The 13,957-nt window shown below is 31.7% G+C and overlaps 1 protein-coding gene across 16 annotated transcripts in view; it reads left to right on the top strand.

Annotated features, from left to right (window-relative positions):
• LOC128855138 (heterogeneous nuclear ribonucleoprotein R) overlaps window positions 1-13,957 on the top strand; it is a 110,801-nt gene that overhangs the window by 68,335 nt on the left and 28,509 nt on the right. For 10 of the 16 annotated variants that reach the window (XM_054089803.1, XM_054089805.1, XM_054089807.1 and 7 more), the window contains 2 exons: window positions 6,811-6,946; window positions 12,675-12,808. In XM_054089803.1, coding sequence (XP_053945778.1) covers window positions 6,811-6,946; window positions 12,675-12,808 — 270 coding nt within the window. The remainder of the gene's footprint in view (window positions 1-6,810; window positions 6,947-12,674; window positions 12,809-13,957) is intronic. The other 6 variants (XM_054089806.1, XM_054089804.1, XM_054089819.1 and 3 more) reach the window with 1 other exon arrangement.

The following is a 13,957-nucleotide window of genomic DNA, read 5'->3' as shown; positions in this document are numbered from 1 at the left end:
AAATTTGATGCTTCTCACCACTGTGCACTACGACTACTCTGTGCTCACCGACACAGTCGCAAAGTCAATTTTGGCGACCTCCGCTTTTAAGTCTGAACAAATATCCTCGCACATTATTAAATTAAGTTTGAGACTCCATTACAGTGTGGGTTTAGAGCGAAGTTTAGTTGTTCCTTTGTTGTGTTTAAAATTCCTTTCGACATTAGGATATCTTTTGACAGAAATCATCTAGCATTGCTATGGCTACAAAACGTCAATATTTTTCCTTCGAATGAATTATCTTCTATAAAATTCTGCTCAATTTACTTTAGTAAAGCAGGAAATCTTATTGCGATTAAATACAAAAAATATAATATAATATAATAAATGACTGAAATTCTAAATTTCAGTGAACAGTCAGTCAAGTTCATAAATACCCATAGTAATAAATTCAAACATTTCCAGTCAAGAAATACGTTCTACGATTTTAATGAATTATAAATGTAATTAATTATTCTATTAAATTATTCATGAGTTTAAGTTCAATTCAATTTCTTGGCTCAGAGGAGTATTTAATTAATCATTAGCTTCAGAAGCTAAATGCAGGGTAAATACTTGGTAGAATACTCAAAGATTTACCCCCACAAGAACTCTTTCAAGCCAAAAGGCCTATAGACCTTTTGCCTAGAATAGGGAATTGCATAACATTTATAAAGTAGATATCAGTTGAAATGAAATGGTTGAAGGGCCGCTTTGGCACTCCTGAAGTAGCAGGAAAATAGTAGAAAACCTACCTAAAACAGTTCACTATTGCTTAAATTACCTTCTCTCAAAAATTCATATTGAAAACTAGAAATTAGTGCATACTTGTCTCAAGGACGATGAAACTACAAAGCATATCTTGATACGTAACTGTATTGCCTTGGCAAAGACAAGAGCGTACATCTTTCATTGAGATGAAATGGATGCGAATAAAATTGATAATGCTGCTGTTGCAGATATACATATTGAAATTTGTTCGCAAGGCTGAAAATTGACTAAAACAATTCGGCTCTCAACCAATTCCCAACCTCAGGCAGGAAACGTCATAAATTAAATAGAACCTGATGTAATACATTTAATGGTAGTAGTGCCAGTTACTAGGACTAATATGAAGTACTGCTAAAACATATAGTAGAACACAAAATATCGTTTAGGTTGAAGTGTAAGCCATTCGGCACACTACAAATACTAAATTGTAATTATTATAAACTTAAATTTATTTCGCATTAATTAAAATTTTTTGATGCAAAATAAAAAAATATTTATTGAAATAATATCAATTTTTACGCGCATAGTTACATAAAACTATTTAATAGGACTATGAATAAGTTTTTGCGGTTTTTTTCGAAATTTGAAACTTTATTGACGTAAAATGGTTACAAATTTAATATTCAAAATATTGTCCATCGCTTACTACTACTTTTTCCCATCTTTCTGGCAATTCACGGATTCCCTTTGTGAAAAATTCGGTCGGTTTTGCCGCAATCCACGAATCGATCCATTTTTTGACTTCATCGTAATTACGGAAGTGCTGGTCAGCCAGGCCATGTTGCATCGATCGGAAGAGATAGTAATCGGATGGCGCAAGGTCTGGACTATACGGCGGGTGGGGTAGGACATCCCATTTGAGCGTTTCTAAGTATGTTTTGACCACTTGTGCAACATGTGGCCGAACATTGTCATGTTGCAAAATAACTTTGTCGTGTCTATCGGCGTATTGCGGCCGTTTTTCTCGCAGTGCTCGGCTCAAACGCATCAATTGTCGTCGGTAGACATCCCCCGTAATCGTTTCATTCGGTTTCAGTAGCTCATAATACACAACACCCAGCTGGTCCCACCAGATACACAGCATAACCTTCAGGCCATGAATATTCTGCGCCGACGTCGATGTTGAAGCATGGCCAGGGTATCCATACGTTGCCCGACGTTTTGGATTGTCGTAATGGACCCACTTTTCATCGCCAGTCACAATTCGATGCAAAAAACCCTTTCTTTTGTGCCGTTGAAGCAGTTGTTCGCATGCCATAAAACGGCGTTCAACGTCTCTTGGCTTCAATTCATACGGCACCCAATGGCCTACCTTTCGGATCATTCCCATGGCTTTTAAACGTTTGGAAATGGTTGATTGATCAACTCCCAAAGTTTTTGCAACCTCTTCTTGCGTTTGAGCCGGATCTTGATCGAGCAATTCCTCCAATTCGGTATCCATGAACTTTGGCGGCGCACCCTCGCGTTCTTCGTCTTCCAAGCCAAAATCACCACTTTTAAAGCGTGCAAACCACTTCTGGCACGTTCGCTCAGATAGAGCATGCTCACCATAAACTTCCACCAAGATACGATGACTTTCGGCTGCTTTTTTCTTCATATTAAAATAATGAAGAAGAATTCCCCGCAAAAACACATTATTTGGCACGAAATTCGACATTTTCAAGTGTGGTAAAAATATTGTTGTTTACGCTTCAAATAAAAAACTTATACTGACGTTTGTGCCTTACGACAGTAGCTCTCCAATGAATGTTTGGAAATGTGGATCGATGGAATAATAATCAAGTTACGCCATCTGTTGTAAAACCGCACGAACTTATTTTTATTATTTTTTGATTTCAGTCAAAAGCAGAATTCACTAAAATAATTGTGACTTACAAGGTGGCGCAAAATTAATCACCCTACCGAAATGTTAATAATTTGTGCAAAAAGCGTCGTACGTCAATCATCTATGACACTTATGAAGTAGACAGCTATCATCAGGCTATCATCTCTCAAAATTTTTTTTTTATTTAGTAAAAAAGTTATTCAAAAACAATTTTGGATAATTCATTTTGTGCCACCCTATTATTTTTATTTATTGCATTAAATGTAAATATTTCGATTTGTTAAACTACAAAATTTATCAGATGGGCCTAAATTAACTAATCAATTAGTGGAAAATGAATAAAAGTGCTCACATTAATTAAAATTTGTACAACTGATTATTACTTGATGCCAACTCTAAGACTTTAAATTTCATGTAAAATATTTCTAAATTTCGCTAATGTTTTAAAATCATTGTGATTATAATTCATTACTTTTCCAATTTTAAATAAAAAAAAATTTAAAAAATTTTAACTGCCACCTTTTTTATCTAAAATCAAATTTAAAAGCTCCGAAGTTTTAATTTTAAATGCAGAATAACCAAATTTATTAATCGATTCGAATAATTGAATTATAAATGTCTCATGAAATTTTTAATAACTTTAAAGTAAAACAAAACTAGCAAGAAAATATAAAGATAAAGCAGAGACTCCCAAGTTTTTTGGTCCTATGACTGTTTGCCTTTACAAAATTTATTCTTCTGCGACGCGTACTCACAGAAAATACAGATATTGAGATGATTTTATTTAAAATTTAAACAGAACCACAAAAGCTCCAGCGGTATTATTATTAAGGGGTATTCTAGTCTAGAGGCCCGAATTTCGAGCATTTTTTGACGATGAATAAAAAAAAAGCTATTGATATTTTTACGATACATTTTTTTATCATTTATTTATTCATATATTAGGAGCACACAAAATAAATTTGAAAAAAAAAAATGAATTTTCATGGAGTTATGCGTCCTTGAAGTGGAAGGGGGGAAAAAAGGCAGTGTCCCCGTCGTCACGATTTCTACCCTTGTGGTCATCTGAAAAAAAAAATACAAATTCTTAATTAATATGAATGTCATTATCGTATGAACCAGAAAAAACGGAAAAAAAATTTTTTTCCATAAAATGGCGGCTACTCAAAAAATTGAGGTCGATTTTTCTCTTATTTTTAAACTTTCTCGAATTGTTTACACATATTAAAAAATTGAAATTTCCAGTTTTTCGAGCTTCATACGATAGAGATATATTTAAGGAATATTCATGACAAATTTCAAGCAAATCGGTTGATTAGAACTTGAGATATCGTGCCGACCGTATCGAACGAAGTAGTTTCGAGAAAAACACTTTTGAAGTTCGGCGTCCGCTCAAACCAGTCAAGCTGTCGCGTCACTAAAATAGTTGTAGCTTCGAAAATAAATCGAACTTTGAAAAATCCTTTTAGGGAGATATTTTTGAATAGTTAAACTATCAAATTTTGAAAAAAAAATTTTTCGATTTTTTTCAAATTTCTAGACTAGAATACCCCCTCAATATGATTTATTATAACACAAATCAACAAAACGAAAGTGAGGAATGAGCCTGAGCATATCATCTCAATAGAACACAAATTTCAAATTTCAAAACAGCCTGTATTTCGATATGAATGAACGTCGATTTTAATTACAAAAATAATCTTTTACGTAGTAGGCACCAGATCTGGAGCCGATTTCTTGTTTTTTTTATCATTAGGTCATTCAAAACTCAATACTTCCATGCTCCAATACTATTTTTCTTTACCATAATCGCAATCTCTTCTGAGGCGCTACAATTTGCCTCATCCGAAGCGTTTCGTGTCCCTTAAGCGATTTACCAATAATATCGATTTTTTCTTTATTGGCATCTGCAATTTTCATATTGTTTTTGTAATAGCTATTCCATCTCTCAATTTTATTGGCACATTTTCGAATTGCCCGGACAAATGAACAACGAGTACACGCACGCTTATTTGATGCTCATTAATCGGAAAATTTCGAGTATAAACTCGAGTATAACGAGCTTTTACGAGCGACCAATTATAACCGACCAAATTTGGTAGTCGGTAAACTTAACTAAGCTAACCGACTGAGTTTATATGTATATGCCTACCATTTGAAAGAGCTCGAATTCGAAACACATTTCGGCCATTTTACATGGAATTGTAGAAGTTTCTTTGTAATAGCGGTCGCCCCTGGGCAGGCAATGACAAAGTCTTAAAGTGTATTTCTGCCATAAAAAACTCCTCTTTAAAACCATCCGTCGTTCGAAGGCGACATGAAACTAAAGGTCTCTACATTTATCGAATCGTGAAGATTTAGTCAAATTGATTGTGGTGCTAAACGTAATGAAGTTTGAATTTGAGATTCTATTTTTTTAGTTTTATCAAACTGCTAAATTGCTTTCTTTTCATTGAAGCGTTGAAATAATAAACACATTTCATATTATTACATCTAGTTAACTAAAATTAGCAAGTAATACTTTTTTGTAATTCACGATTTTTTTATTGTTTTTTGTATTTTACAATGGCAATTGCATAAGAGAAACATGTTACACCTTTACACTGCTGCTGACTTCTGAAAACTCACCTCACTAACTAAAATTCTCTTCATCCCTTTTTTCATTTTATACTTATTTTGTATAGTGCATACATGTATACATAAATAATACAAAGTATTTTTATTAAAATGTATTTAGAATTTTGGCTTTTAAACGGAAATCTTTTACGATTTCAGGATAATTATCCATAGAACTAGGTTTCATATAGAGAAGTCGAGAAATCGAGTCTTTAGGATCTTTGGCGAAAATGTATACTTATACCAGAGTTACAAGAAAGATATGAAAAATATAATAAAAAAGAAAGAAGCAAAATAAGAAGAAATATGATGTAAATTTAGTTCTAATATATGAACCAATTATTAGAATATCACTGATGTTACTCATACGCCATGGTGTGCGGGAACAGTTTATTCTTATTTACCCTCAGCACGCAAAGCGCTAGATGAAAAAAGTAGCAGCATAGGAGGGAAAGTTAATCAAATTTCTATTAAGAACATATGCGCTTCCAAGAAATAAGTTCAGTGAGTGAGAAGGATAGATTAGGATTAGGAAGCGCTTTAATATGTGCATAGAAAAGTTGAGAACTGCTGTTAATGTGGGTGCGAATAGATATTCGATGAAAGTTGAATAACTTAAACACTTTTTTCTTACTTTTTAATTTTTTGATTCAAAATCCTTTTTATAGTAAATTTTTAATGATTTAAAATATGTAATTGCTTCAAAATGCTCTTTATAATAGCATATTTTTATTGAAATTTCACTTGAGATAAATTTTTATAAAGAGCACTTATTACAGTTCCATATAGTTTAGTTCGTAGTTTCTGAGCCTCGAAGAAATGGCATTAAGTTCTCTTTGGGCCTAAGCGCCAGTAGTATCAATTAGGATAGTATACATTTTTTCACAATTTTAAGATTATTTACTGATTTGACTTATTTCCCAATTAACAAATTACAAAAAGCATTTTTGTTCGCATTTTTGGAAACACTAGAAAGTAGTTTGTTCTACTGAATTTTTTCATACGAAAAGCAATCAGTTTCAATATATAGAAATGTATGCATTGATAATTTATGCCTAAATAGTGTGTATACAAAAACAAAATATTATTCCAAATATTACAAATTAGTGTATAAGTAGCTGCAACATTTGGGGTGTCTTTACAATATTTTTTTGTTTAACAATATTTTTTTCTATTTTTGATTTTTATTAACCGAATACCGTTTGGCTGTTGAACATTCTTACATTTTTACATACACACATACGATAATCATAAATCATTTATTTACTTAAAATATTATATCCTTCCTTAATCACTTTATACCACAAATTAGAATTTTTCTGGAACTTGTATTTTTTTGTACTTTAATTAAGTTATATTTGGCACGATTCTTCAAAAGCTAAAGCAAAATTATCTATAATATATGTATATCTCATATACTACGTATACTATTTACAATTTGAAGCTGTTTTTTATATGATGAGAAATGAAAGCAAAATCCAATAAAACAGAAGAAGAATGCATACAAAACAAAACGTTACAAAATTATCTAAACAAAAAAAAAATACAACATTTTTTGTGTGAACTTTTGACAATTCCAGCTGAATGATTTTGAAATTCGGAAAGGCAAAAAGATTGGTGTTACGATATCATTTAACAATCACCGGCTTTTTGTCGGCAATATTCCTAAGAATAGAGATCGTGACGAATTAATTGAGGAATTTACGAAACACGCACGTAAGTGGTACATTTCAAAATCATAAGAAAACAAGGCCAATCCAAAAAAGTCAATTGAATTCACCACCATCACCACCTTCCACAACCTTCCACCTGATCCCACCTACCAATCCGATCCCAGCCATTTCAGCTAAACCAGAAGAAATGCATACATACATACTGACGTACCATCCACCCGCTAAACTCGAACAGTCCACCAATCAAAATCCATCACCAATTATCAAAAGCCCCTAGCTTTATTTTCCCCATACAGTATTTGAAGCAAAAATTTTTAGAGCTAATATATTTTTTGTAAGATTCGATAATGGTTAATGTGAGTCGAAAGCGAGCTGTACAATAAAAAAGTTAAAAATTTATAAATAATTTCTGCCTTGCATGATTTTCCTACTTACTTCACCTTCAATTCGCAATACACCATATTGAAATTACAAAAAATTGGTTAACGGTCACAATTGGCAAGCATCGAAAAGAGCTCATTTTGTTAGCGACAGTTGCAGAATATACGACAAAGTGAATTGAATATTATAAGTGTTTATTAAAAAAACAAAAACAAATGCAAAAATTTACAATTGGTGTATAAAATATAATAAGCAGAGAAAAGTAAATAATACGAACAAAACTGAGCCTGGGTAAGCGCCATTTTGACTATCTCTACTGAGTTTAAAGCTCCAAAAGCGCGACGCTGGGGTGTTGTGAGCTTGAAGAGCGTAGAGCTGTAAAATTGAAACGAATTGGATTTTTGTTTTGCAATTTTCGCTTAAAAATGCTGCGAAAAACCTACTACCATTTTAATTTTAAAGAAAACCAACACAAAAGCACAAATCCAAGTAGTCTCATGAGAGAAGTTTTCCTCTCAGTGTAGCAGTTTTTGCAATTTTGGGTACTTGCATTTGAGCTTTTGTTAAGGTACAAAATTTTGTGTGTATGTGCAGCACTTACCCCCTTTTCATGTGTATAAATTGACTGCGAAATTATTAGAAAATACAACAAAAATTAAAAGCTTTTTCTTTTAAAATTGAAAAGTTTATAAAATTACTAATTTTACATGAAAACTGTAGCTAACAATATTACATGGAAAAATTAGCGTAATCAAATAAAACAAAATCTAAGCTATGTCAAAAATCAAAAACATCGAAAAATCATTGCCAAAATTTAAAACATTTTTCTTAGTTTAACAGGAAATTTAATATTGAAAGAAATGCGGAATATTAAAATATGACGAGCTGGCAAACAGATTAGGTTTTGTTGGCAAAGTAAATTTTACTTGTCTTTCAACACTTCATCAGGGCTATTTTCTCCTCATTTGTGACGGTTTTTATTAGAAAATCGCGAAAAAATATATTTCTGTATTTCAGTAAACTTAGCCAGTTTTGTTCGCCAGCTTCTCATATGAAACACTTATTCGTCTGTGTGTGTGTTTTTTTTTTTTTTTTTTATTGTTTTAGACTCCTAAAGGAGAAGTGGTGGTGCAACGGTAACAACTCAAGAAATATTTATTGAAAAAAGTCATGCATATTTATTTAGAGTTCTCTTACAATCTTTAAGTGCTAAATAATATTAAATTTAAGCATTTTAATTAAGTTGTAAAGTAAATTTAATTCATAAAAATTAAATTTAGATTTTATGCCAATGATTGTATGAATATTCTTTAAATTAATAACACAAATATTTTATGAAATGATTTGGACATTTCGAAGTGCTGTGCGCACCAGTTCGATATAGTGAATCTAATTATACATGCAAACTCCCATTCATATTTAAACCTTTTACCTTTATTTGAAAATATGTTGTTTAAATTTAACGCGAGAGCAAAACCAAAACCAAAAACAAGCAAATTGGCGCCCGCAGTTTTCGCTGCTCGAAATAAATCTGTAATAAAAAGTAACATTTTCATTTTATATTTGAGGTTAGTGCCCCAGACAAATAATTTGAGTTTTAACAATGACGGACAACAATTTCTTTTTGAATTGAATTTGAGAAAAAATAATTCAGACTATATTCAGGTACGGCGGCCGCCGTAGCCGAATGGGTTGGTGCGTGATTACCATTCGGAATTCACCGAGAGGTCGTTGGTTCGAATCTCGGTGAAAGCAAAATTAATAAAAACATTTTTCTAATAGCGGTCGCCCCTCGGCAGGCAATGGCAAACCTCCGAGTGTATTTCTGCCATGAAAAAGCTCCTCATAAAAATATCTGCCGTTCGGAGTCGGCTTGAAACTGTAGGTCCCTCCATTTGTGGAACAACATCAAGACGCACACCACAAATAGGAGGAGGAGCTCGGCCAAACACCTAACAGAAGTGTACGCGCCAATTATTTATTTATTTTTATATTCAGGTACATATTTTTTGATTTTTCGTAAAAAACCAATAACCAATTCAAATCGAAATTCTTACACATTTCTAGTAAAATGCTATTTGAGATTGCGTGAAATCGTCCAAAATTCAGCAGGTTTGTGCAAACTCTTTTATTCCAGTGAATGTGTGAAATCTTGATTTTCAAAAATATGACAGAAAAATTCTAACCACTCAGCTTTGCGAAATGCATAAAACTTTTAAACCGACAAAACGATATCTCAAATTCAAATCCCGCGAAACTGAACTATAAAAATGAAAACAAATTAGCAAATTGAAAGTTCACTGAAAAGTTTAAAATTTGATTTTAATTTATTAATTTAAAAATTATAAATAATTCAATCGGGATTATGTGGGCGTGACATGAAAATGAAAAAAAAGTTCAGTTAAAGAATTATGCGTTCTTTAGCTGAGAAACTCAAAGTATTCAAAAGAATTCGGTTACCAGAATGTCAGAGAAATCGCCCCCATGTGAGATTTGCGCGCCCTTTGCAAAACTAAAACTATTTAGAAAATGAGAAATGAGAAATTGAAATAACATAAACCTGTCCGTGACGTTGCTTCATTGATTAAACGAGAATAATTAAGACGGAAATTTAAGTATTAAAGGTATAATTTTCACACAATTTTCTGGTAAATAAAACTCTAAAATTCGAATTACCTGAAATAATATGTAGCAAAAATACAAAATGAAGCATTTTCACCGAGCTGCGGTCCAATACAATATAGTTAATTAGTTAAAATGTAGTTAAACATCGCGCTGTAAACTTAAATGCTCAAATCTCGAAGCAATTTTTATTGTGCCACTTTTGCTAGCTTAACAGAGACAATGTTATGTTAACAGTGATAGCCGTAAAATGTAATGAACTGCTTTCAGGCACAAACAGAGCCGATCTAGCATTAAGTTTTGTATCGTAGAATTTTTGCAGAGAAAATTTATATCAATTTGTTATGAATATTGCTTACAATAAAAAAAGCAAATTATACGATTTTTTGGAATAAAGCAATGCGCAGAAATCAAACCACAAATATTAAATTAGCAGTTGAGTGCCATTACATAAAAACGCTGGCAGCGCTGATAGCCCTATTTTGCTCTCAGCAAACCTCAAATATAATATCAATATACAGAAAGCTTTTTGAATTAGCTCTAGTACGTTGGAAGTGCTTGATATTTCCAAGACTTGGCTGGGCTCTCAACAGCAGTTAAGTTCTTAAAGCAAATTCGCTAATTTTTGTTATGATAGCGCGCCATTTTTCACAACAAGTTTGAGCCACCGAGTTACAACTGTACACCACCATTAGAAACAGAACTACTATGTATATTTTTTTTTTGTGGAAATATTCTACATTTATATTTAGCAAACAAAAAATAATAATAATTGTCTAGCTACAGCCGTAAAATTGCCCAACTATATAAGTTACTACTTTTTGTTTCGCATTTCCTTTTGTTTACTTCTCTCTCTTTTGCTCTATCTCTCTGTCTTTCTCTGTCTGTCTTTGTCTCTTTCCCACCCTCTTTGAGTTTGTTATGCGTTACTTTAAAATCATTCGTGTATTCATAAACAGAGGAGTAAAGAATATCAAGAGATTGTGACAATTAAGTGAAATTTTGCATTAGTAATGAATAATTTTAAATTACAACGATTGCCAGCATTTCAATTACTAGTTGAACAACATCAACAAAACCGAAAAATGATTAAACAAACATAAACTTAATGTAATTATGATTGAATATGAGTAAAAATCGTTCACAATATTCGGTCCATTGAAGACACTTTTGTTATACAATAAATAATTTTAATAAAATGGTAATGACTGGAGAAATACTATTTAACTATATATACATATATAACTAAAGAAAATATTTGCATACGAGTTGTATTCCCCCACAAAGTCCTAGAAAACTCCCAGCCCATAGAAAACCAGGCAAATTGTAGTGCTCAATAAGCCTCTGTACATTAATGACTCTTATCAAACATTTACTATCGAATTATGGGGGAGAAAAGTACAAAAAAAGTTCTTAAATTTACTTTCTGTTTTTAAATGTGTTTGACTTCTAACTCTAATAAGTTGAAAAAATTATAGAAGCATTTTTTTTAAAACCTCGGCTAATTACGTAAATTGATTGGCAATCAAAATTAGCTTTCGTGTGAAGTGCGCATAAGATACTGAAGTTATTTTAAATATTTGTTATTGAATCAAAATCCATTTTATCAAAAACTATTTAAAGCTATACCTGAGCCTTTGCAATACCCGAAAATACCTCATTTTTTTAGCATAAAATCCTAAGTGTGATTCCTTGTTTATATAAATACGATGTACGTATAACTACTACATATACGTTTATACCCGTGCATATTCAATACATACATAATTACATACCTGCTCGTACTTTTAAAAACACCTATGATGTGATCACTTGCGCATCACGAGTTTGCCTCATTTGTGTTTTATATACATACATACATAATTATAACGGCATAAACATATAAAGTATATAGCTTTTTCTTTGGATACTACTTTTATATGGTTTCACTTGGTGTCTCTAGTTTTAAACGAAAATCCATTTTGATTATGTACACAAATACACATTTAAATATTCAATAATATGTGGATATGATAATATTTATGTATGTAAAAATTAAAAAAAAAAACCAAAACATGTATTTGTATTTCTAAGTACAAATTTTTATTAGGCAATAATTTTTGATTAAATGTGCCTTTGTGATTTTATATTTATTTTGCTGTTAGGTGTTAAATTAATGAATTTATTTAATACATTTAGAATAACATGAAAATTTAAATGTTACTAAAATAAAAAGCAAATGAATTTTGGCATTGGTTTTTCACAATAAAAACAATTTATGTAAATCGAAAATCAAAAAACAGAAAAAAAATTGTTAAAAAAATTTAAATTATTTTAGACATTTTTGCACATTCCTAAATGTAATTTTAATGTTTGTGCAATTTATTGATTGTTGTCTATCAAATAATCCAATTGAATTGCGTGAAAATTCACTATTTTGCATAACAACGCTCCCGCCTAATGCTTGTGATGTAAAATTTTGCAATTTTCGGCGCTTTTTCCTCCGCTCTTCGTCAGATTATGGAAGAAACAATTTGAGAGAGAATATTTCGAGTAACAATAAACGCTACACTTGGTATTTATTGCTGCTACCAACGCTCTATATACATACATACATTTATGTGTTATAATATGAATTATTTGTTGTATTTTTTAATGAATTTCCACCAATTATCCCCATTTCCATTGAATTTACTTAGTAATTATTCATTTTTACTAATTTGTGCATTTTGCTTTTTTTTTGTTATTTGTTCAAATGCTTTTATTGTTGTTGCGCGCACACACATTAGCTGGCCTTATCGAAGTGATCATCTACAGTTCACCAGATGACAAGAAGAAAAATCGTGGATTCTGCTTTCTCGAATATGAATCACACAAAGCGGCCTCGTTAGCAAAACGAAGACTTGGCACTGGTAGAATTAAGGTAACTAATTGCACTTTTGTTTAAAAAATAGGTTAAAATTTATATGTATAAAAATAAATGTAAATTAAATATAAATATTTTTTTTATGTAATATTATTCAACTACAAATTTAATTTAATTTATATTAATTGTAAAGCTTTGAAACAGCGCGATAAAAAACTTCAAAGTGAAGAAATTCCCGTATTTTGCAGAAATTAACTTTTTTCGAAACCAAAATGTCTCAAAATGACACACTGGAAATACTAAATTTTATCAAACAAAATATGCAAATGTCATAGCATCTGGCAATATCCGCAATAGCACTTTCCCCCTTCGACTATGAGCCAACCAAGTCAGATTGTAATAAAAGGCAGTAACAGGCAGTAGAGCTAAGAAAGCGAGTGTAATGTGCTTTGTTTTTGCTTTTGGCCCCTGGAATGTCAAAATCCACAAAAAAGGTGGATAGTTTAGAGTAATTAAAAACACAATTTGATAATTTAGAGACAAAATAAATTAAAAACACAAAATCAAATCAGCCGCTCTACTGCTATTATCTGCTCAGTGCACCTCGGAAGCAGCCTTTATTTCATATATTGAGGATTTTTCCTATTGATGTTTATATTAGTTTGCAGAAAAATAAATCCAATATTTTTGCATCAAATTTTTGCGCAAATGGTTTAAAAATATTTCATGGTTGAGCACCTGGGTGATGCTACCACTACTAATATGTCGGCCAATTTCGATTATTTCTGTGATTTTATCGACATTTTCGCCGACAGACCTGCCTATGCGAGGTGCATCTTTAACATCAGAAATGCCTGAACGGAATCGACGAAATCAAAATTGCATTTAGCTGTTGGCTGTTACAGTATCGGCAAGATAAACATCATTCATAATTTCAGCGGCCTTCATGAAAGAAAAGCTGCAAAATGTACCGAATTTTCTCTTTGCTGACTTCCGTTCTTAACACCCTGTAAGCAAAAAACAGCCAAAGAATTTTGTTAGTGTGAAATATCACATTGACAACGAGCATAAAATTTGTTTGATCGATACTTTACGAGATATTGATCACTACAGCCATCTAACGAAAGAATAATGGATTTATTTTTCCCCAAACTAATATTGGCAATTTCTTCTTTCAATATTCCATATTCTTCAAAGCAACATAAA

This window comes from Anastrepha ludens, chromosome 2 (genome assembly GCF_028408465.1).
Source record: "Anastrepha ludens isolate Willacy chromosome 2, idAnaLude1.1, whole genome shotgun sequence".
NCBI classification, from domain to species: Eukaryota; Metazoa; Arthropoda; class Insecta; order Diptera; family Tephritidae; genus Anastrepha; species Anastrepha ludens.
The sequence above is the reverse complement of the archived record's forward strand: the minus strand, read 5'-3'. Positions and strand labels throughout refer to the sequence as shown.